The sequence below is a fragment of the Triturus cristatus genome, chromosome 8, assembly GCF_964204655.1.
Source record: "Triturus cristatus chromosome 8, aTriCri1.1, whole genome shotgun sequence".
In the NCBI taxonomy this organism is placed as follows: domain Eukaryota; kingdom Metazoa; phylum Chordata; class Amphibia; order Caudata; family Salamandridae; genus Triturus; species Triturus cristatus.
This window is the reverse complement of record NC_140591.1, coordinates 205,174,746-205,196,917: the sequence shown is the minus strand read 5'-3', so window position 1 is coordinate 205,196,917 and position 22,172 is coordinate 205,174,746. Positions and strand designations below refer to the sequence as shown.

Here is a 22,172-nt window from a genome sequence, read left to right as displayed (position 1 = left end):
CATCCTTTTTACGTCTCTGCGGAATAAATTCTTCCATATCTATTAATTTTGGCCAAATCTGGACTTTCTCATATGCCTATAAAAGTACATTTGGCTGCTATTTCAAGGTACACGAGAGTTCCTGACCGCCCATCTCTTTGGTCTCAAAGAGTTATTAAAGAATTTCTCAAAGGTCTTTTCAGGATGTTTCCCCCAGTACAAAGACCAGTGGTTACTTGGCAGCTTAATACGGTTCTTGCACAGCTCATGAAACCGACATTTGGACCAATACATAAGGCGGATTTACAGTTTATCTCATGGAAAACGGCATTCTTATTAGCGCTCACGTCGGCAAGAAGGGTCAGCGAGATCCAAGCCTTCTCAATTGCAAAACCATTTCTACAATTCAGACAAGACAGTTATTCTGAGAACGAACCCAAAGTTAATTCCTAAAGTCCCCTCCAACTTTCATCTTAATGAACCGGTGGTTTTACATAAATTTTTTAAAGATTCTTCATCACCTGCAGAAAGAGCACTACACTCTTTAGATATTAAACGATGTCTGAAATTTTACATCGATAAAACAAAATCGTTTAGAAAAACAAATCAGCTCTTTGTAGCCTTTTCTGGTCCCAGGAAAGGTTTAGCACTCTCCAGATCCAGTATTTCAAGGTGGATTACTTTGGCGATCACCTTGTGTCATGTCAAAGCTGGAAAACCTTTACAAGCCAAGGTACGTGCGCATTCCACAAGAAAGATGGCAACTTCTACAGCTCTATTCGCAGGAGTGTCGTTGCCGGACATTTGCAGAGCTGCGACATGGAAAAATACGCACACCTTCACTAGACACTATTGTCTAGACACAGCATGGAAAAAGGATGCAGCGGTGGGACAGGCAGTTCTTCGGCATCTATTTCAATAAGGTATTTATTAAAATATATATGTATATGTATATATGTATATGTGTATATGTATATATGTATATATATATATGTATATATATATATATATATATATATATATAACCTACTGGCGGTCGCCAGTAGGTAGTTATAGTTAGGACCACGTTTCCATAGGAAATCCGCAACATTCTATTTTGAATAACTTTGGCGCCGGTTGACGAATCCTCGCGAATTTTTCAAAATAGGTGGGGCGCTACGCTCCGCTCCTACCCTGAAAGTCTCGGGGGGATTCGTCAAGCGGGGGCTGAGATAAAAGGGGGGTCCCAAAACGCGTTTTTCCCATGCATTTTTCCATAGGACCTTTAGACACAGCTACAGCCCGAACGGCTGAACAGAATTACTTGAAATTTGGCAGAGAGGTAGTCCTCAGGTCAAGGAAGTGCCTTTTGTAGGTTTGGTGTAAATCTGTTCAGTAGATTCTGAGAAAATAGCCTTTAAATCAATATATATATCTGAGCCAGCTTACGGTGCGCTTACCGTACGCGTACGGTGGCGTGCGCGATTCTGATTGGCCCTTAGATCTTAGTAAACATTCGAATCGGTCGAAACCAGGAAGCGGCGGCTGCCATTTTCTCTCTCGCACTCTGAGGGGGGAGCTGATAAACAAATGCCAAAAACATATAAAGGGGCTGTTTAGACAGCGCCCATGCACGTAACCATGTTTGTTGAGTCTTTAAAGATCCCCCAAGGCAAAAAACGGTAATTTTTTTTTTTCGAAAATTTTGCCGATTACGCTTACCGTACGCTTACCGTACGCGTACGGTAAAAAATTATTTTAAAAAAAAAAACCCACTCTCTCCACCCCGTGTGCAAATGGTGGCCGAAGGCCACCATTTGTGCATGGCATATAAGAGCACAGCATTTCCCCAAAAAATTTCAACAGATTACCTATCACAAGGAAGCGCATAATATGTCCTCCATGTGCGCACGGTGCGCGAAGCGCATCGTGCGTACATGGCCCATCTAGCGTAACGTGGGCACGCGTAGCGCACCGCGTGCCCACCGTGCGTGCACGGCACTAACTGCGTAAAGTGGGCGCGCGGTGCGCGAAGCGCACCGCGTGATCACTGTGCGCGCACGGTGCGCGAACGAACTGCGTTAAGTGGGCGCGCACGCCACGAATGGCGTAAATTAACTTAGCATTTAAAAAACCGTACATATTCACTGAAAAAACCATAGGTTTCACACACGTTATAGTTAGGAATTAGCATTTAAAAAACCTTGCAAATTCACTGAAAAAACCATAGGTTTCACACATGTTAAAGTTAGCGGAAATTTTACTGATAAAAAACCAATGAAATTCCCCCGTTATAGTTAGTGCAGGAAACTATAACTCACGCGACCGCAATCTTCTGCTGATGACATATGTGTCTTTATGAAAAAAAAATATTTGTAATATATGTATAGCTAAAAATGTATGGAAGAAGACATGGGCAAATAAGTGTCTAAATACAGTATTGGCATCAGCAGAGGATTGCGGTCGCGTGAGTTATAGTTTCCTGCACTAACTATAACGGGGGAATTTCATTGGTTTTTTATCAGTAAAATTTCCGCTAACTATAACATGTGTGAAACCTATGGTTTTTTCAGTGAATATATGTATATATGTATATATATATATATATATATATATATATATTCACTTAAAAAACCATAGGTTTCACACATGTTATAGTTAGGTGGATATTTCACTCGTAAAAAAAACAATTAAATTCCCCCGTTATAGTTAGTTCAGATAACTATAACTCGCGCGCGCGCAATCCACTGCTAATGACGTCACATATTGCATCACTCATGACATGGTCAGTGGCATCACTCATGACATCACTGATGACATCATCCTTGTGACAGAGTGGCGGCCGCGCGTGTGAAACCTATGGTTTTTTCAGTGAATTTGTTTTTTAAATGTATGTATTATTATTTTTTTTATTATTTTTTTTATATATTTATTTTACAATAAACTACGTATTAAAAAAATGTGTTTTTTTGGGGGGGGGTTTTCACCATGCGCGCACCCCCGCGATTTAAAAAAAAAAATTAAAATGTTTTTTTCTGCCTACGGGGTCCTTCAGGGACCCCCTGACAAAGGCTAGGGGGTCAGGAACTCTCTACCCTGCCCCCTTTTCACGTTCGCCACCTTCCTTTTTCACTCTCGCACTGAAAACAAACAAAATGGCGGCCGAAACTTCCTGATTTCGACCGATTCGAACGTTGACTAACATGTAACCACCTATCAGAATTACACTCGCGCACGTTAGGGTGCTTGCACGGTGCGCGCACGGTGCGCGGCTATAGATATGTATGTGCTTTTAACTGCAATTTTCTCAGGAACTACTGAACAGATTGACTCCATATAGGCAAAAGGCACATCCCTGAGCTGAGGACTACCTCTCTGCCAAATTTCAAGTAATTCTGTTCAGCCGTTCGGGCTGTACCTTGGACTAAATGTCCCTATGGAAAATTGCATGGGAAAAACGCGTTTTGGGACCCCCCCTTTTTTCTCAGCCCCCGCTTGACTAATCCCCCCGAGACTTTCAGGGTAGGAGCGGAGCGGAGCGCCCCACCTATTTTGAAAATTTCGCGAGGATTCGTCAACCGGCGCCAAAGTTATTCCAAATAGAATGTTGCGGATTTCCTATGGAAACACGGTCCTAACTATAACTATCTACTGGCGACCGCCAGTAGATAATATATATATATTTAATATGTAAATGTTTTGGTTCACATATTACAAATGTTTGTCTACTCAACTAATGATTTTCTGATATATTTTGAAAACTGTAATGTATGTTAATATTCTGTACAGAAGAGCAGAGCCCACAGACTATTTGGGGTACTATCCTGGAAATGCAGTTTGGGATAAGTACTGCTCGCTATTCTGATACAAGCATGTGAATCTATGAAAGATTGAATACTGGAGAAAAAACTAGTTACTTACCTGTACACTATGGTTCTCCAGTATTATCTTTCATAGATTCACATGCGGCCCGCCCACCTCCCCATTTCTCAGGTAGAACCTCTTTATCTCTAGATATATCCTTGTCTCTCACTCGAGGCTGGAAATCTGAGGTAGGATGGCTCTGCTGGGGAATGTGATGTCAGGGCTGGCAGCTGATTGGCTGAGTTTTGGACCAAATAATGATGAGGTTTGGTTACCAAATAATAGGATTCCCTATGGGATTTTGCTTTGCAGTTTTTTCTAGTACTGCTGTGGTCATTCTGTTACCGTGAGCCTCCCACCATGACGACAGGGAAGATACAAGCATGTGAATCTATGAAAGATAATACTGGAGAACCATAATGTACAGGTAACTAACTAGTTTTTTACAGGACACAATACCATTGCTACAAAAAGGCGACTTTATGGCTGGGCACTACAAGTATCTACGGTTTGTGTTAAGTGAATGTCACTAGCAATTCAAAGTGGTGCCATTCAAGGGAATAGAACTAAGTGTTCGCAAAATGCCTCACAGTAGTGGCAGCCAAGTTCAGAAGGGAAAACATACATGTCTTCCCCTGTCTAGACGATTGGCTGAAAATGAAGAGTCCAACCAAAGCCAAATGTCTACAAGACACGCAAAGCACTATCAATCTGTTTAACAGATTGGGATTTACATTCAATGCCACAAAATCCCATCTACAACCGCTCAAGACACAACTCTATCTCGGAGCCATACTCAGTTCAATCTCTGAGACAGCATACCCCAAACCACAAAGGGTTCACAATCTCTGAAACCACCTTGATCTTTTTGAGCGGCATTGCCGCCTACCAGTCAAAACAGTGATGATCTTTTTATGGATGATGGTTTCTTGTAGAGCAATAGCTCCACATGCACGACTGCATATGAGACCCCTCCAAGAGTGCTTAGCGTCACAACGGTCGCAAGTGGGGGCCGACATGGAGGATGTAGTGTTAGTTCCACCCAAAGTCCATCCTGCACTTCAATGGTCGAACACCAGGGACACCTGCAAGTGACAATCACAACCAATGCATCACTCATGGGTTTGTGTGCTCATGAGGAGGACATTGTGGTTCAGGGACAATGGTCGACACAACAGATATTACACATTCGCATGTTGGAACTTATAGCCATTCACATGGCTCTCAAAGCATTCCTACTCAACATAGCTGGGAAGAATGTCCTTCTACAAACAGACAACATGACAGTAATGAACTACTTTTAAAAACCAGGAGGCAACCAATCCACACAACTAGCCCTGGCCATATGGAAATGGGCAAACCATCACAAAATCCATCTCTTAGCACAATACATACCAGCGAAAAACAACTCCATAACAGACTTGTTAAGCAGGACACAACAAGTTCACAAGTGGGTGATCCACACTCAGCTACTACAACAATATTTCCAAAGATGGGGAACTCCAACAATAGATCTATTTACCACCAAATGTCAAAACTTTGCATCCAGGCACCAACAATCCAAGGGGAATGCACTATGGATGAACTGGGTAAGGACCTTTGCATATGCTTTTCCGCCTCTCCCACTCATTCCTTATGTGGTCAGGAAATTTAGACAGACTTCCTCTACCATGGTACTCATAGCTCATGGGCTCGATAACCATGGTACACAACACTACTAGAGCTATCCCTAGTATCTCATGAGAAACTACCAAACTATCCAAACATTCTCACTCACAGCAGGGGCAGTCAGACACCCCAGTGCACAACAACTCAGTCTTGCGATCTGGCTTCTGAAGTCAGAGTTTGGATACTTAAATGTACTTCCTGAATGCATGACTATTTTAAAGGAGGGCAGGAGACCAATGACAATGGCATGCTATACCACTTAATAGAAATGTATTGTTCACTGTTGTGCTTCCAATAACATTAATCCTTCCACTCAAACAGAACAACTAATGTGTTACTTATTGCATATGCAAAAGAGCACATTTAATATCTACTTCTAAACGTCTACATTTAGCAGCCATTGCAGCATACCAACAAAATAGAAAGCATCAATCCCTTTTCAGCATACCCCTTATTAAAGCATTCATGGAAGGTTTAAAACATTCCACCTCATACACCACCTGTACCTATATGGAACTCAAACATTGTGTTGAACGAGACTCATGGGGCCACCATTAAAGCCACTACACAAATGCTAAGTACAATATTTAACATGTAAGGTTTCTTTCCTGGTAGCAATAACTTCCCTATGAAGTGTCAGTGAAATACGTGCACTCATCACTGAGGAACCATCTTTTCAAGTGTTCCAAGTGTGTGTTTACTCACAAATCCAAATGTCATAGTGTCTTTTAACTTAAATCAAACTTTGGATTTACCATTTTTCTTTCCAAAACCAGAAACAGTAGCAGAACGAGCATATTACACACCCACCGCCGGCCGCCACCACCGCCGCCTCCAAAGCAACCACAGCACGGAGACAACACTCCTCGCTGCCCTTATGACATTTGCTTCCTCCTCGACCGGGGCGAGACTGCAGCCCTCATCCTACTGGACCCCTCGGGTACCTCAGACACAGTCTCCCACCGCACCCTAATCACGAGACTCCACAACGCCAGTATCCGCGACAAGGCACTGGACTGGATCCACTATGTCACCGGCCGTACTCAACGAGTCAGAGTACCCTGTTCCTCCCTAGAGCCTACAGACTTAAGCTTTTGAGTGCCCCAGGTTTCCACCCAGAGTCCCACCCTCTTCAAAGTCCATATGGCTCCCCTCACAGCCATCCTCAGATGCCACAGACTCAACATAGTCTCCTACGCTGACAACACCCAGCTAATCCTTTCCCTCACCAACTAAACCAAAACCGCCAGAACCAACTCCACAGCGGAATAAAGGGCGTTGCTACCTGGGTGACTGCCTCAAGCTCAACTCGAAGAAGACTGAAGTACCCTTCCTGGGACCCACCTCTTCAGCCTGGAATAACTCTTGGTAGCCAGCTTCTCTGTGATGTCCCACTCAAATGGACCACTACGCAACCTCTGCATCATACTGGACTCATCACTCACAATGAACCGCCGAATCAACGCAGTTTCCTCAGCATGGTTACACACTGCCTGCTTCAAAAGACATCCAGATGGCTCCTCACAGAATCCAGAAAGACGGTCACCCACGCAATTATCACCAGCAGACTCTACTACCGCAATTCACTCTACGCTGGCGTCACCCAGAAACCGCTCAAGAAACTACAGAACGCCATAAAAGCTGCAGCCAGATTGGTCCTGGACATACCCTGCCACAGCCACATCACACAGCACCTCCAACAACTCCACTGGCTCCCAGTCAACAATATAATCACTTTCAAGCTCCTCACACATGCCTACAAAGCTCTCCATGACAGACCAGCATACCTGAACCACTGCCTTGCATTCCATGTACCCACCAGACTACTACGTTCCGCCTAGCTCGCCCTAGCATCCATCCCCAGGATCCACAAGACCAGAACCGAAGGAAAATCCTTCTCCTATCTTGCCGCCAAGACATGGAACACCCTGCTCCTCCGCCTCAGGCAATCTGCGTCGCTGACCCAATTCAAGAAGGACCTCAAGACCTGGATCTTCGAATGATCCTACACCCAGAAGGACCAGCAGTCCCCCCCAAACACCCCACTCCCCTTCCCAGCACCTTGAGACCCTCACGGGTGAGTAGCCATGCTATGCAAGCCCCTGATTGATTGCAGCATCTATGTATAGCATGTAGTGCTGCAGATTCACATGCACCTTCCTGCCACCCCGGCAGTTATTAGGTGGTGACACATATACACAGCATGTTCAACTGCAAAGCTAACCTAGTAGACTATATTCTCACTTCCTACATGGCAGGGAAAAAAACATTATCTAACAAAGGAGCTGTTGAACATGCACAATACCTCAAGGGGAGGAGAGATGACACCGACCATAAAACTTCCTAGAGAAAAACAACTTGCAGAGTCCGGGCCATACACTTGATGGCAGGATTGTGCATAGCATGTGAATCTGCAGCACTACACTCTATGAATAGATGCTTACAGCATAAGTAATGTACTCCTTACTTGAGAATTTGAGCCATCATTTGTTCTGTGCCACTCCACTTCAGGACCATTAGAAGTATATAGCACTCTGTCAAGAAAAACTGTTTCCATCCTTCCATCCTATAGAGGTCCTCTTTATCGGAACCCACAACAATGCCTTCGCCACAAGGACAGTTCTGACAAGAGTTCCCATAACAGTGCAGATGTTGCTCCATGCATAGCTCTCGACAGACTCTGGTCACTACTAACTTGTAGATCTGAATATTGCTTTAATAATGATGTGGAATCCACCAGTCCCTTTTCATGTCAACTGTGTTGAACAGTCCAAGACTATGCTCAGCATTGAGAGGGTAGAAGTGGGATAGGAATATTAGAGAAGGCGCGCAAGAGCAATCCTTAGTTACATGCAGTTAACAGGATATGATGTATACACAAGATGTACTTTAATAATAGATGCAATGTGGTAAACATTCAACATATCAGTGGTACAGTTCCTTTAATCTTGCTAGAGCCAAAAGAATAATCATGAGGCTGGTCGTGTGCAGATGTCCTGTATAGGAAGTGTTAATGCTCCACAGCTTGAAACACCAATTGGAGACAAATGTTGACACAGGATCTCCATATAACATTGCGGTGGATAGACACCCCAAATCTCTCTCTGTATGTAATGTTAAATATATTTAAACAGCGCTCGATTAACCGAAGATGTCCTGGCGCTCGCTCTGTTATGGAACATAAGGAGGACAGGACTAGTTCTTACAAAGCCAGGTTTTCACTCTTTCCTGAAAGCAAGCAGATTAGGAGATGATCTGCTCTAAAAGGGCTAGAGATTCCAGGCTTTTGTCATGCACGTGAAAAAACGTTTTGCAACTCAGTTTAAATTTGAGAACCAGGGTTTTTGCCCCCAGAGAGTTAAAAGTTCTTTTGGGTTCATACCATTTAAAGTTAATCCTCAAGTGGTAAGGACTTATGTTATGGAGTACCTTAAAGGCAGTGAAAAGGGCCTTGAACTTAATGCGCTGTTTTACCGGTAGCCAGTGAAGTTCTGAATGGCTGCAGCTACTGATTTAAACTTAAATTCCAGACAGTCGTCTGGCGGCAGCATTTTATATCATTTGCTATTTGTTCAGGTGGTGTTGCATGTTTAAATGGTCCATTACAATAGTCTAATTTGGACAGGACTAAAGCAGTGACAACGTTTTTTTGTGCATTAGGGGAAATGAAAGGGAGAATCTTCTTGATCATCCTCAGGGTGATAAAGGTAGATGCAGTAACTGCATTGATCTGGTTGTCAAAGGTAAGTTTACTATCCATTTGGACGCCGAGATTTTTGGCTTTTTGCAAAGGCATAGGTAAAAAGCCTTATTCCTCTGGCCACTAGGAAGGCGACCAGAAGGACGTTGTATTTCCAAACATTGACTTCCGTTTTTCCTGAATTCATTTTTAGGCAGTTGTTGCTCATCCAGGAGCCAACTGCCTGCTTGAAGTCATGGAATTGGTTTCTTGTATCGGTATCAGTATCACAGTTGGCTAAAGACACCATAATTTGTGTCTCGGCATAGCGGGTAAGTGAGAAGCCGACAGATCTTATTAGCGAAGCCAAAGATGACATATATACGTTAAACAGTGTGGGGCTGAGTGAGGACCCCTGTGGGACCAAGCATGGTAAGGAGAAAGACTCTACTGACTGTTCACAGTCTTAGAGAAAGGAACGTAGCAGAGTCAGGGCTGACCCACCTACTCCGATCTTCGCTAAACGGTCCATCAGAAGAACATGGTGGATCGTATCAAACATGGCTGAGAGGTCAAGCAACACTAAAACTGCTTTGCTCTGACATGTAATGCCAGTCCAGTAAAGCCAGTACCATGGCCACTTCTAAAGCCGTACTACATGGTGTCTAACAATTCTTCATCATTATTGTCCATTGGACTAGGAAACTCCTTGTATATCGTTTCAACTTTCGTTAAAAAACTTTGTGTTGGCATTGCAAATCTCTTGGCTGTTAGTGACCTTATTCATTTAAGGGGCCTCTGTCAGTTTAGATACTGTCCTAAATTGTTGTTTAGAAGAATTTTTGGCAGTTTCAAACTGTTTGGTGTAATAAAGAGGTTTTGGTCTGGCAAGTAGGGCTCTATAATTAGCGAGGGTCTGTTTATATTCGACTTTTTTTTAGACCTCTGTAATCTGTTCTCCACCGGCTTTCTTGATGTTTACAGATCTGTTTGTTTTCTAAGCTGGTCTGTGTACCAAAGGGCAGTGGGTTTTTGAGGCTGAAAGTGCATCCATTTCATAGGGGGCAAGAACTGATATGGCAGAGTGAAGCCACTTAATATAGATAGAAGTGGCTTCATCTATATATTCTGGATAGTCCAGCTGCGAGATGCCTAGTTGGTGCTTTAGCTGATCTGAGTTAATTCTGTTCCAGGCTTGAGCTTTGAGCGCCCTTTTGGGCCATGTTTTGGGTCTGAGATATTGGCAGGAGGATGATATCAAACATTACGGCATAATGGTCAGACCAGGTCAGAGGTATGGAGTAGAGTTCAGATTAAAGTGTAGTTAAAACTAAAAAGAGCTCTCACCTGGTGCCTTCAGCATAATAACACCATGGTCAGCCTGTCGTTTGTTCCAAAGAGAAGCTCACTTTGTCGTAAGAGACACCTCAGTACTTGCAAGTGCTACAAGTTAACGGATTATGTTCAGAGGAAGGGACCCAAATGCCCATCAGCATCCTAGACTTGACGGCCATCACTCTAAGGAAACGCCCTTTTAGGCCACAAATGCACAATTTGTCTGTTTTAGTACATACAGACAATACAACACGCATGTATTATGTAAACGGACAAGGAGGAACACAGTCCTCATCAAGAGAAGAGCGTAACATCTTCCAGGCCTATCAAATTCAGGTCAGCTGGGAAGAAGTGGCAGCCTAAAACCAGAGCTGGAAATGCCAATATTACACCATACACCACCTACCAGGAACATGATGGAATGCTTACTTTGATAAACTGGTCAATGACCTCTGCGTATGTGTTTTCCCCCAAACCCACTGATACTAAGGGTGTTGTCGAAAAGGAGGAGGGAGCCCTGGAAAAGCTGTGGGAAATGGACAGCGTAATTAATGATGGCCAAGACAATACTGGTTTGCAGAGCTACTTCTCTCAGAATAGCAATGAATACGATTGGAAGACAAAACCTACTGTATCTCTCCAACAAGCAAATTCTCCATTCAAACCCTCGCTCTCTGAATTTGTCATCATGGCTCCTGAATTTAATGAATTCCAGCTATTAGACATTTCATAAGCTTGTAGAGAAATACTATCTTGAGCAAGAGCAGGGTCCCTTAACACGTAGACTGAAAAATGAAAGCATTTTGCGCACAGTGTACTCAAAAGAAATTAAATTCAATAGCTTTTCTCCCTCAATAAATATTACCATATCTTCTGTACCTGTCAAACTCTGGTCTCACTTGTGCTTCAGTCCGAGTATATTTGGCCTCTATTTCTTGCTTGAAGAGAACATGGAACAAACCATCTCTTTGTCTAACAGGCTTAGTAAGGAATTTCTCTTAGGGTCTACCCCCGATAAGACACCCGCCTCCATCATGGCAGCTACATATTTTTTTAGTGCAACTAATGAAGAAGCCCTTTGAGCCAAGATATAGAAAGGAACCAAAGTACATCTCATGAAAAGTAGGCCTCACTTCAGCTAGGGTCCGCGAAATTCAAGCTTTTACTATTAAGGAGCCATTCCTCCAATTTAGATAAGATAAGGTTATCCTAATAACTATTCTGCATTTTGCACTGAAGGTATCAGACTTTTATCTGTATGAATGAGTGGTTCTAAAGACTTTTTCTCCTAACTCCTTTAATGCAGCAGAGAGAACATTCCATACACTGGATTTTAAAAGATGTTTACAATTTTACATGGAAAAACTAAACAGATAAGGAAGTTTGGCCAATTTCTCTTACCTTATGTTCACCCACAGACGTCATCCTTTATCAAAACAGAGTTTAGCTCATTGGGTGCCTTCGGCGATAGTGTTCTGTCATAAATAAGCAGGCCTGCCATTTCAATGGTCAGTTAGAGCCCATTTCACAATAAATGGGCCTACGTTTACAGCCCACTCTGCTGGTGTATCCATACTGGATATATGCAGAGCAGCAACATGAAAGGATAGACACATTACGCAACAATACTGCCTAGATTCAGTGTCACAAAGATATGCAGTGGTACAAGCAGTCTTGTGTCATTATTCAAGTAAGTTAAGGGGTTTTAGCCTTTGTTACCCTACTACTACTGAACATTAATACTTGTTTATTCAACCAAGTGAATCTAAGAAAGATCCAATACTGTATAAGAAAAGTTACTTCCTGTAACTGAGGTTTTCCACTATTATCTTTCATAAATTCACTTGCGACCCAATTCCCCCCATTCTACACTAGCACTATGAAATCTGAGCTGTGTGACCTGACTTGAGTAGAGGTGAATACTGTGTTTTGCTCTGATTGGCTGTGTTTTGAATCTTTTATAATGATGTGAATGCGCTTCTCTGGTGGCAATGCTAAAGTTTTTCTGTATATGTTTAACAATGTTCTGCTAACTGTGTCTACCATGGGATTGCCTCGACAACTGGGATATTCCACACGTTAATGTATGAAAGATACCAATACTGGAAAACCTCAGTAACTTTTTTCTTATTAATTAACCTGCTCATCCACCCAAATAGTTTTAGATTTCACATTAGCTTCCTTTTCCTATTGAAGAGCACCGAGTGAAAAATTACTTTAGACTTTAGTAGCCCTACAGTATTTTCTGCTTAAAGCTAGCACTATACATTGAACAAGATATTTGTGAATAACAGGTCTATCTAAACTGGTTTTATGTTTTCATAATGATCCACAGTCAGTGGATTGTAGCGTCCGCTTCCACTTGCTATCAAAAAGCCAATGGCTGTCTAATAGTAATCTGTGGTTAATTCCACAAAAGGTAAAGTAGCCTCTGATGCACACTTGAGGAATGATCGAAGACCTAAGATTTGCATAGCAGCCGCCTTAAGACTGAGCCACACATTTGCTAAATGTTGTCTTTACTCTTACTCCAGGAATGAGACGTGTCTGTAAAACTGTTTAGTAGAATTAGACCCTTACATTTGTCTCCACGTTCACCTTTGTAGCTTGCTATTCTATGCTATTGTTTATGAATATTAAAGAAGAGCCCATAATGGAGAAGGAGAGCCTACTATTTCTCTGCCAGCTCTGTCTTCTTTGAATTCATATACCATAATCATCCTCATTAATCTGCGACATTGGTAGAGCTGTCAAATGAACTTTTTTTTAAACATTTTTTTTTTACTTCTTGTCCGGTCACTAAAATTCCCTAAAGGAACCTATTCAACATTTTTGAGGAGCTTCTTAGATTTCAGAAAATCTGTCTGCGCCCCATGCACATGTATAAATAATATTATTTTCATACCCTAAGCAAGCTGGACTATTCTTCGTTCCGTTTGGATGTCAACTGTTGTAAAGAATTAACTGTTTCAGTTGCATAATTCTTGCATGTACAATGTGGATGCTTAATCTGCATTCTTTTTATTTTTTGCAAAGAAATGTAAACAGATTGCTCAAAGCAAGGAAGATGATGAGGTTGTGAACAAGCCTCATGTTTCCGATGAAGAAGAAGAAGCGCGACCTTTCTTTAATCATCCTTTCAAAGTCAATGAACATAAAGCCATTTCTTTCAGTTTAAATGTAAGTACTATGATTTAAAAGTTTGTGGTCAATCACTGCGAGGTGAGGTGTATATTGTGTTTACTTTTATAGTGACTTTAATGGAAGATAACTAATGAGATTGTTTTAGAGGCAATAACTAGTTAACAAAATATTCAAATATGTCAATTAAGGGATAAGCATTCCTGCTTATTATTTAATATAGTAGCTAAGAAGGAGGTTGGATTGTAGTTGCTGGCAATGGTTTGAGTTATCAGATATTTGAAATGGGGATCAACCATGTGTGATAGTATGATCATAAAAATACGTGCTGTCGCAGGAAACCTCACAGCTCCCTGCCTCCTGCAGGCATGGTGCTTGTCTGCCTAGTTGTTGACTGGGCCCTTTGAGTGCCATGCTCACGTCTGTTGCTCTGGGTCTGCAAGTGACTGATGAAGCATGTGGTTAATCTGTGCTTTGGGCTCTTAGGCCAGTGTTGCGGGGTCACCAATGTTGTCATTATGGTGCTTATGTTTGCCAGCATTACCTCTGCACCTCAAAATAGCATCACCTCTGACAGTCCCACATACTAGAATAAAAGGTTGCCCAACAGGAGCTGGTACATTTGCCTTATAACATATATATCTGACAAATATCATTGCTACTTTATCTGAAAGAGTTTAAATGTGTCTCGTGTGGTTGATTGTGTATTAGGCTAAAGCATAAGCTCTTTCCTTTCTGTGACATCCAAATTCCCTGCAGAGAAGTATCTGCGTCCATAGGCACACTAGAAGATCCCGCCTAAACAATGCAAATATGCTTCAAACATGTTGTTTTAAATATCAGGAACAGGAATTAAAATCAGTCACCTGAATGTCCCTGCCCTGAACTTTCTTATTTCTCCAAACTGCAGCAGTAGTGACATACCGCAACTGGATTTTCAACATTTACCACGGGCTTCTTGGAGTGCAATGTACATCAAAAAGTTTTGAACTATGGAAGACTTAAACCATCATCATGCTAGCCTGTTCATCTTGATAAGACATAATAAACTCGACCATCTTGTAATCATCTGTGTGACTGATCTTTCAAAGTCATCTATCCTCCAAAATGGAATAAACAGCAGTAGACCAGACGGCATCTCCTGCAAATAATCAGTGTGTGGAGTAGTATACCGCCAGCAGATACACGACGCCTTAACTTTGACTAATATGGTGCCACAGCATGATCACTAATGTTCACTGTATGGATTTTCAGTCCTGACTTTCTGGATTACGTAGGGTTACAAAGGAACATAAATAAGGTCCATATTTGGCTCTGCCATTTTATTGAATGATTTCCCTCAGGAAACCCATGAAACCTAATGACTTCCTAACCTACTTTGGAAACTGTAACCTGCTTAATACATGGCATGTGAATTGGCAATATCCTGTTTTTTTGTTAAAACTAGGACTTCTGGATGCTCAGCCAGTGTCTCTTTAAGCTCTACTAGTTCCCATCTGCTTTGGTCTAGGCCTACTTTTCCATAGTAATGTTTGTATTATTGCCCTGGTATATGATATTTTGCTCGTAAAAACATTTTTATCTGCTTCTTGCTTTTTGATTTTTCCTTGTTATGATTGGTGATCTGTCTTATTGGGAACATGGATGGCTTGCTAAGCTGTTTCGTAACTTGATTTGTCGTAAATGTAATTTATGAAAAGTGCATCCAGTAGGGCCTTCAACAAGAGTTTTTCTGTTATGCAGCTGCTACTGTATGGACCAATATGCTGTTTTTTTATTGTTTCTATTCCCTTTTTTGTTTTATTTTATCATCATTTCACTTCTGATGCATTTGTTTGAAGTTCTCCCTTGCAGTTGTCTGACACTTTGCACTTATTAAAACTGGTGTTTCTCTGTGTAGAGAGAATAATGTGTTTAGCAGTTTGTTAGCGTGTCCTATTTGAAGGCATAATAATTGGTCTACTATCAGTCCAAGCTATAAAAACATGGACAGATGATTTGTATTTGTACATATCAAAATTACTTTATTTTAGCAGCTGCAAAGCTCCAAAGAGACTTATTCTGTTATTGTATAGGATTCGAGAAGAAATGTGTGATTGAATTCATGAACAAAATTAATTTGACTGCATAAATTGTAGGTTGTCCTGGACATTGCCAACTCAATTTCCTATTCATTAATATGCCAATTGGTCTGAATTCAGATCATCAAAAATAAATGTGAAAAACCTTTCGAGTGCAAGTAAATTTCACCTGGAGGGTTCCCTTTTGGAAACGTTGAGGTATGGGGCATAGTTTTAGTTTTCCCATTCATATATTATAGATTTTATTGTGTAGCAAAGTGCATTGCAGAATATTTTTTTTTCTTCCAAGAGATTTAGCTATGGTTGTGTAATCTTTTAGATTATTTTCATTTCGTAATGCAGAGATTGGGAATCAAGGGTACCGTTCATCTAAATGAATGATGACCTGGGCCTGTGCGCCCTGTCTGTGTTAGGTGTCCCAAAAGTAGGTAAGGCAGTATTCTAAAGGGTACCACTTTCTGTGCATTTGATGTACTGTAGAAGTAAATCTTTTGGATTGAAAAGAAACTGATGGTTGACGTTTTCCAGCTGATAATACAAATGTCCTTAATCCTAATCATTACATTTCTCTTAAATATCCTGTTGGCTTTAACCTGCTCACAAGTGAAATATATTTTTTCTTTTGTTATTCCAAAATAAGAAGGGTTGATACTTCTTTTTTTTTTTTTTTTTTTTTAAACTTAGTTGATACCAACAACCTTTATTTTCATACCTGTGGAAAATGCTCCAAAACCAGCAACCAAATTAATTACTGCTGCTGATTCTGGTACCTTGTGCGAAGAAGTGCTCTGTAGATCCCTTCTTGTTTATCCCAGATACCATAAGGATTTCTCTAGATGCTGTTACAAACTTACCCACTTACGGTCATGTATGCAGTTTCAGAAGCCTTACAAGAAGTACAAAAGTTCCCCAAGTACCATACCCCTTTCTTATTCTTAGGAAATGACTATATATATATATATATATATATATATATATATATATATATATATATATATATATATATATATATATATATATATATATATATATTATTTTCTTTCACTCAACACCAGTTTTCAGTGCCACAAGCCTAAGTAAATGGGTGTCACACCCCCTACACTGGGCTTTTGAGTGAACATGACTGAAGGTTGAAAGGTCCGGAAGACTTGATTCAAATTCCTGAATAGGCCCCAGTTCACTCACTCGTGGATTATTATGATCTAGATGAGGATAGTTGCAATGATGCTCCTCCAAGAGACTTCTGCAGTTTTCCATGTTTGTCTCCACCAGATAACTGGTTGCATTTTCTGATTTACTGATCATTATTTAGAGTCTGCAAAATTATACCTTCATAAGGTTCCTTCTAAAAGCAGAACACTTGTGTGGTCAGAGATATTGAGGGAGTATGAGACCGAAAAAGACTGAGTGTGGTAGTAAATGAAGGTGGCAGTCTAATAAATGGCAGAATGATTCTGTGATTGAGCAAAAGATTCCCATCACTACTGTTGCCTCTGCCAGAAAATGTAAGGCTGTAATTATACAAGTCAGACTGAATATGAGCTGGTGGAAGTAGCATGTAAACTTCTGAGCATCATTTGGTGTTCTGTTTCAGGGGCTTTTTACTGGTTTTGTTAATACATAATAGCTTCTTGAAAGTTCTGCTGCAGTAGCCGGAAAACCCTAACACACATTGTATGCAGTCAAATAAATGGCTAAAGAAACTCCTTTTGCCAAGACTTGACGGATACTTGCCCTTCCCACCTCATCCCCAAAGCTTCAGTTCTAAGTTGCTTTGTGTTTTCCTTCTGTCTTACCTTCTGTGAGCTAAAGTGGTCACTTACTATTGTACATACAGGCAGGATCCTCGACTCTGTGTACCTTTAACCTAATTTTCAGAAATCATGAGGGATATTTAGAGAAAATGCTGGTGTGATCTTTATTCCTAAATGACATGAGTAATGTTCTTGGGTCCAAGGATTACCCTCATTGGTCCGGGGGGTGGGGAGGGGAGGGGGGGGGGGGGGGTTTGAGGGGGTGGAAGCTTTTCTAGTGAACTCCCAGTGCTATGCAAGAAGCACAGTGAATCCTGACCCTCTGCCTAGGAGTGCAGTGTACAACATCTTGCCTACTGGATCTGCTTGGAAAAGCCGGATTAGTTTCAACACTTCTTAGAAAGAAGGTAATTTTTGGTGGTTTTGTTTGCTTACCTGGTGCATTTGTTTTAATTTTTAAAAGCTGCTTTTAATAGCATTAATAAATACTATGTGTGTACACTAGAGACTACTCTGTTCATTGAATCCAGTTATTTGGTGCTATTTTGTGTGACAAGACGCAATTGTAAAGGCCCGGGAGATGGATTAAAAAAAAATGGAACAGATAATGGCACAACAGCGTGCCACATGCCATTTCTTTAGCTGAAATAGATCTCTCGGCTTATGGTTAACTTTTATATTGCTAGTTATGGGAGTGCCGAGAAATGTTTTGGTGTAGGCTCCAATCAAAAAACAGAAAGGGCTTTTAGAACCCAAAAGTTTAAAAGTGGGGTGGGAGTGGCGAGAGAGCTGCAGTTACACAATAACTTGCCCCATGTTCAGAATGGTTTGTGATCACTTGGAGTATTGTTTTGCAATTTTATTTAACTTTTTTTGTGATCCCCTTGTCAGTCTAAGTTCTAGAAAAGAGAATCTGTGCTCCTTTGTAAACTTAGCTAATCTTACAAATTTGAAGTAGATTAAACTTGGAAAAAAATACTCACATGGTGCCTAGAACTTATTTTATCACAATTTACTAGTGACTGTATCAGGCAAATATTGGTGAAGCAATGTGGTTTAAATGCTAGTTGAGTGTAACTGTAGCCAGAAGCATTATCTTAACAATTTTTTTTCAGCAAGTATCAGACTACAGATGTCTGATTCTCTTCTCTCTCAAACCTTGGAAATCAAACGCCTATGCATTAGCGTGTTCCAGCTCCAAGTGGCTAAAACATAACAGCAGCTGATTATAACCACTTCCCTTGTGTTGCTGCTATGTGTTCAACTGAGGGTCTTGTTTCAATTGGCTTTAGTGCAGACGTTTTAGGTAATGTTTTGAAGCTTTTGTAAAATACTTGACAAAGAGCAAAACCCATCTCTAAACATAGGTTTACCAGCACATTTTCCCTGTTGCTTAACTAATTTTAAATTGATTTTACTGTCCTGAAATCCATACCGAAATGTTCAATTAACTCTTCACTCATTATCGGCTTTCAATATCTCTGCTTGTGTAAGGTATATTGGAACTAATTTACAAAGGGAAATGCCCTTCAAGGCTGTTTTTGACAGTCATTCCCAGCTTGAACATTATAATCCAAAGGCTCCAGCCACTGAGCATAGCATTTAAAGTTTCTCTTTTGAAGAGGAATATTAGAGTATACTGATAAGCATTACAGTTTCTTATTGGAAACACTATATTGTCAGTTGAACGAGCTAAATGAATCCTCCACTTTTGTGTACAAAGCTGTGGCAACTAAAAGATTATTCAACATTGTGCTTAATGGTACAAGAATTTTGATCCGGTGCCAGCCCTGCCTATTTTCACACCTCTTTTACATGTTTCTTTTTATTGAATCCATACCACACATTTTTGTGTGCTCTATTTCTTTGTAATTTTCGTGGAGATTAGGTTTTTTTTGTTTACTTTTCTAACCGATCAAAGAAGAAACCTGAAAAGGATCCTCTTCCCGATTGTATGGAAAACCTACCTGACAGTGTTGCTGTTCAAGAATGCCTTTTGTCCAATAATGTAAAAGAAATGTAGGGGGATCTGACTCCTAGGCTACACGCAAAATCTACTGAGGGATTGCAGATTCCTGAAAAGACTAGCCACACTGATTCCTGCATCTCCATGCTTGCTCAGTCTTCTTTCATTTCACTCCACTACTCGCCAAGTGAGTACACGACAAAGGAAAACATTCTCTCCACCAATGCTGAAAAGTATCAAATTAAAGGATCAATCCTAGTCACCAACTTTGACCAGGTCCTATAGATTCACCTCCTTCCTTTATATCTCTCTGCGAAAGTTAATATTGTCACAGCTCTGAACAAAAGCTTGGACCTGTTCTAGGTAATTGTGCTACACTATCTAGTTGTTGGACACAGATCAGTATCTTCAGTATTGTTTTGGGACATCTGCCATGACCAAAGTCTGCATTGTTCCGCATGACATAGCCACTAATGGCCAAAAACATACCCGTCATTGTCAGATTTTCTTTTTTCCAGCGTTTTTGGTAGCACAGAAATGAGTAGTATTTTAATAAATATTCAACCTTGAATAATTCTGTTAAATGTCAGCTTTTTCAGTACCAAGAAGAAAAACTGTGGGAATGATTGGACAAAGCGGCTGTTAAGAATCAAGATTTCCTTTCGATTATCTGGTGCTATGTACCTCGAACATCAGCAGCACAGATGTTATAGAAAGACTCTGGCTTAATTTTGTGTTTTCTGTTCTTTTCATATGCTTTTTTGCTTTTGGTTATAAGAACCTTTTTATTTCTGCAAGAATGTCCTCTTCAGAATTTATGGGTAGGTTTGTGCTTGCCTGGTCTATTTTCAACATGACACTGTTACCAGGATATGGTAGTTCAACTCTGAAAAAGCTAAAAACTAGAGAACAAAACTTCTGGGTGTTTTGTATGGTGATGCAGGGGCCAGTCCTATGTGTTACATGGTTTTGATGCTCCAAATTACATTCCCAACGTTATAAAAACATTGCTGAAAAATGATGGCCTGAATTGTCATTGAGCAAGTAAGTCACAAAACCCTGAAAAATAATTTTCACTAAAGATTTTCAGAATATTGAAATAGCAAACTTAACATAGTCAAAATTGGCCAAAGGTCATAATACTCTAGTGCCATTCATTCAAGACAACCTTAGTTTAGGGACCGAGCAGTCCTCTTTTGAGCCTTTTGGATTTGGGCTTCAGCAGTCGGTAGGAAACCTCATACGTAGAATGCATTGAAATAGAGGCAGACCAATTCCAAAATTGTGATGGAAAATTATGACCACGTGTTGCTTAATTTTGATCATCTGAATTATGTTCCCAAAGTTAAATTTAAAAAAACTTTGCAGAAGAACGCAACGCCTGCACGACATTGAGCTATCATGGCACAAAACCTGGAAAAATCAGTCACAAAATAGGCTAAAGATCATGGTACGTTGGTGCCAAAACACACCAAGGAAAATTGGAAAAAGACACCTAAAAACCATTCTGCCTTGATTCAAGATAACCTTAACTAAGGGACTCGTGTGTCAACGGCTATTTCCATTGAGTCTCAACATCGAAATACTTGCAAAACAGGTCATTAATAAATCCCGCTGGTGTGGAAAAATATATATAAGTTGCAAAGATGAAATTATTTGATAAATGACAACAATCTGCTTTACCAAACCTAACAATTGTACTGAAACTAAAAGGTGCAGTTAATTAGGTAAGTAGATTTCATGTGAAAATCAGTTTCTCTCGAATTGTAATGCACAAAATAGTCTTTAATGAGAATAACTTGTAATTCGCTGTGAAATATCTAATTTACTCATCTAAATAATATATCGGAGTTACCATTGAACTCAACTCTTTAAGCCATTTACTGATTGCTAAAAAAGAATGTACTAATCTAGACCAACATTTGGTGTATCAAGAGTATAAGAAAAAATGCCTGATATCCTGAAACGTGTGAATATCCTCTTTTAGGAGTAGAGATCTAAGCCAAAAATGTTGTTGGATATCCAGTTATTTGGAAATACGCAGGATAGTGAAAGAGATTCAGAGGCAGTTAAACACAATCTATATTTATAATCCTGTGGAATTGTTGTTAATGTTATTATGGTATATTCTATCACCCTTTGCTGTTTAATTGGATATGCTCTGGGGAATACTGGAATGGGAATGTGGAATGTTGTGCTTTGAACTGAGGTGGTTGAGAAACCATTGCTGGGAGTTATGCTGTAGCTGGAGTTTCTCTTTGTAATAAGCTTCCTACTTTGGATTGTCATCCCTGCCTATGAGAATTCTTCCACATTGGCGAGGAGCGGATAACCCTTCTACTACTTCTGAGAAAATCCAACACCATTTGATAGTTTTGGTACACTTCAGCTCATCATTGCTTCAGATTGCAGGGCTCCTGAAGGTACTGTACTGTCATTATGTTTATAAAAGACCTCGATCAGGCGTTTCTATTGGCTCTCTACGTTGCAGGACTGAGCTGCATTTATCCTTTCTTTATTAAGCTACTTATTAGTTGCCGTTACCATTTTTTAGCGGCCTCACGACTCCAGTCTCCTGCTGTCCCTGAACCACACACACTGCGCTCGTGTCCGTGCAGCTCCTTCGGACTCGTGTGCCTTTCTGCATGCTGGAATCCAGCCTCACACTGCAGCCCAGCGCTTCCTCGCCGCTTCACATCATCTACAGTCAGCTGCTTTCCGCCACA

At 40.7% G+C, this 22,172-nt stretch overlaps 1 protein-coding gene across 7 annotated transcripts in view; it reads left to right on the top strand.

Annotated features, from left to right (window-relative positions):
- Positions 1 to 22,172, top strand: part of SON (SON DNA and RNA binding protein) — a 722,851-nt gene that overhangs the window by 281,942 nt on the left and 418,737 nt on the right. For all 7 annotated transcript variants that reach the window (XR_014967657.1, XM_085621364.1, XM_085621369.1 and 4 more), the window contains one exon: positions 13,541 to 13,684. Coding sequence is in view for 6 of the 7 variants with exons in the window: in XM_085621364.1 (XP_085477490.1) it covers positions 13,541 to 13,684 (144 nt within the window). In the remaining variant the exon portion in view is untranslated. The remainder of the gene's footprint in view (positions 1 to 13,540; positions 13,685 to 22,172) is intronic.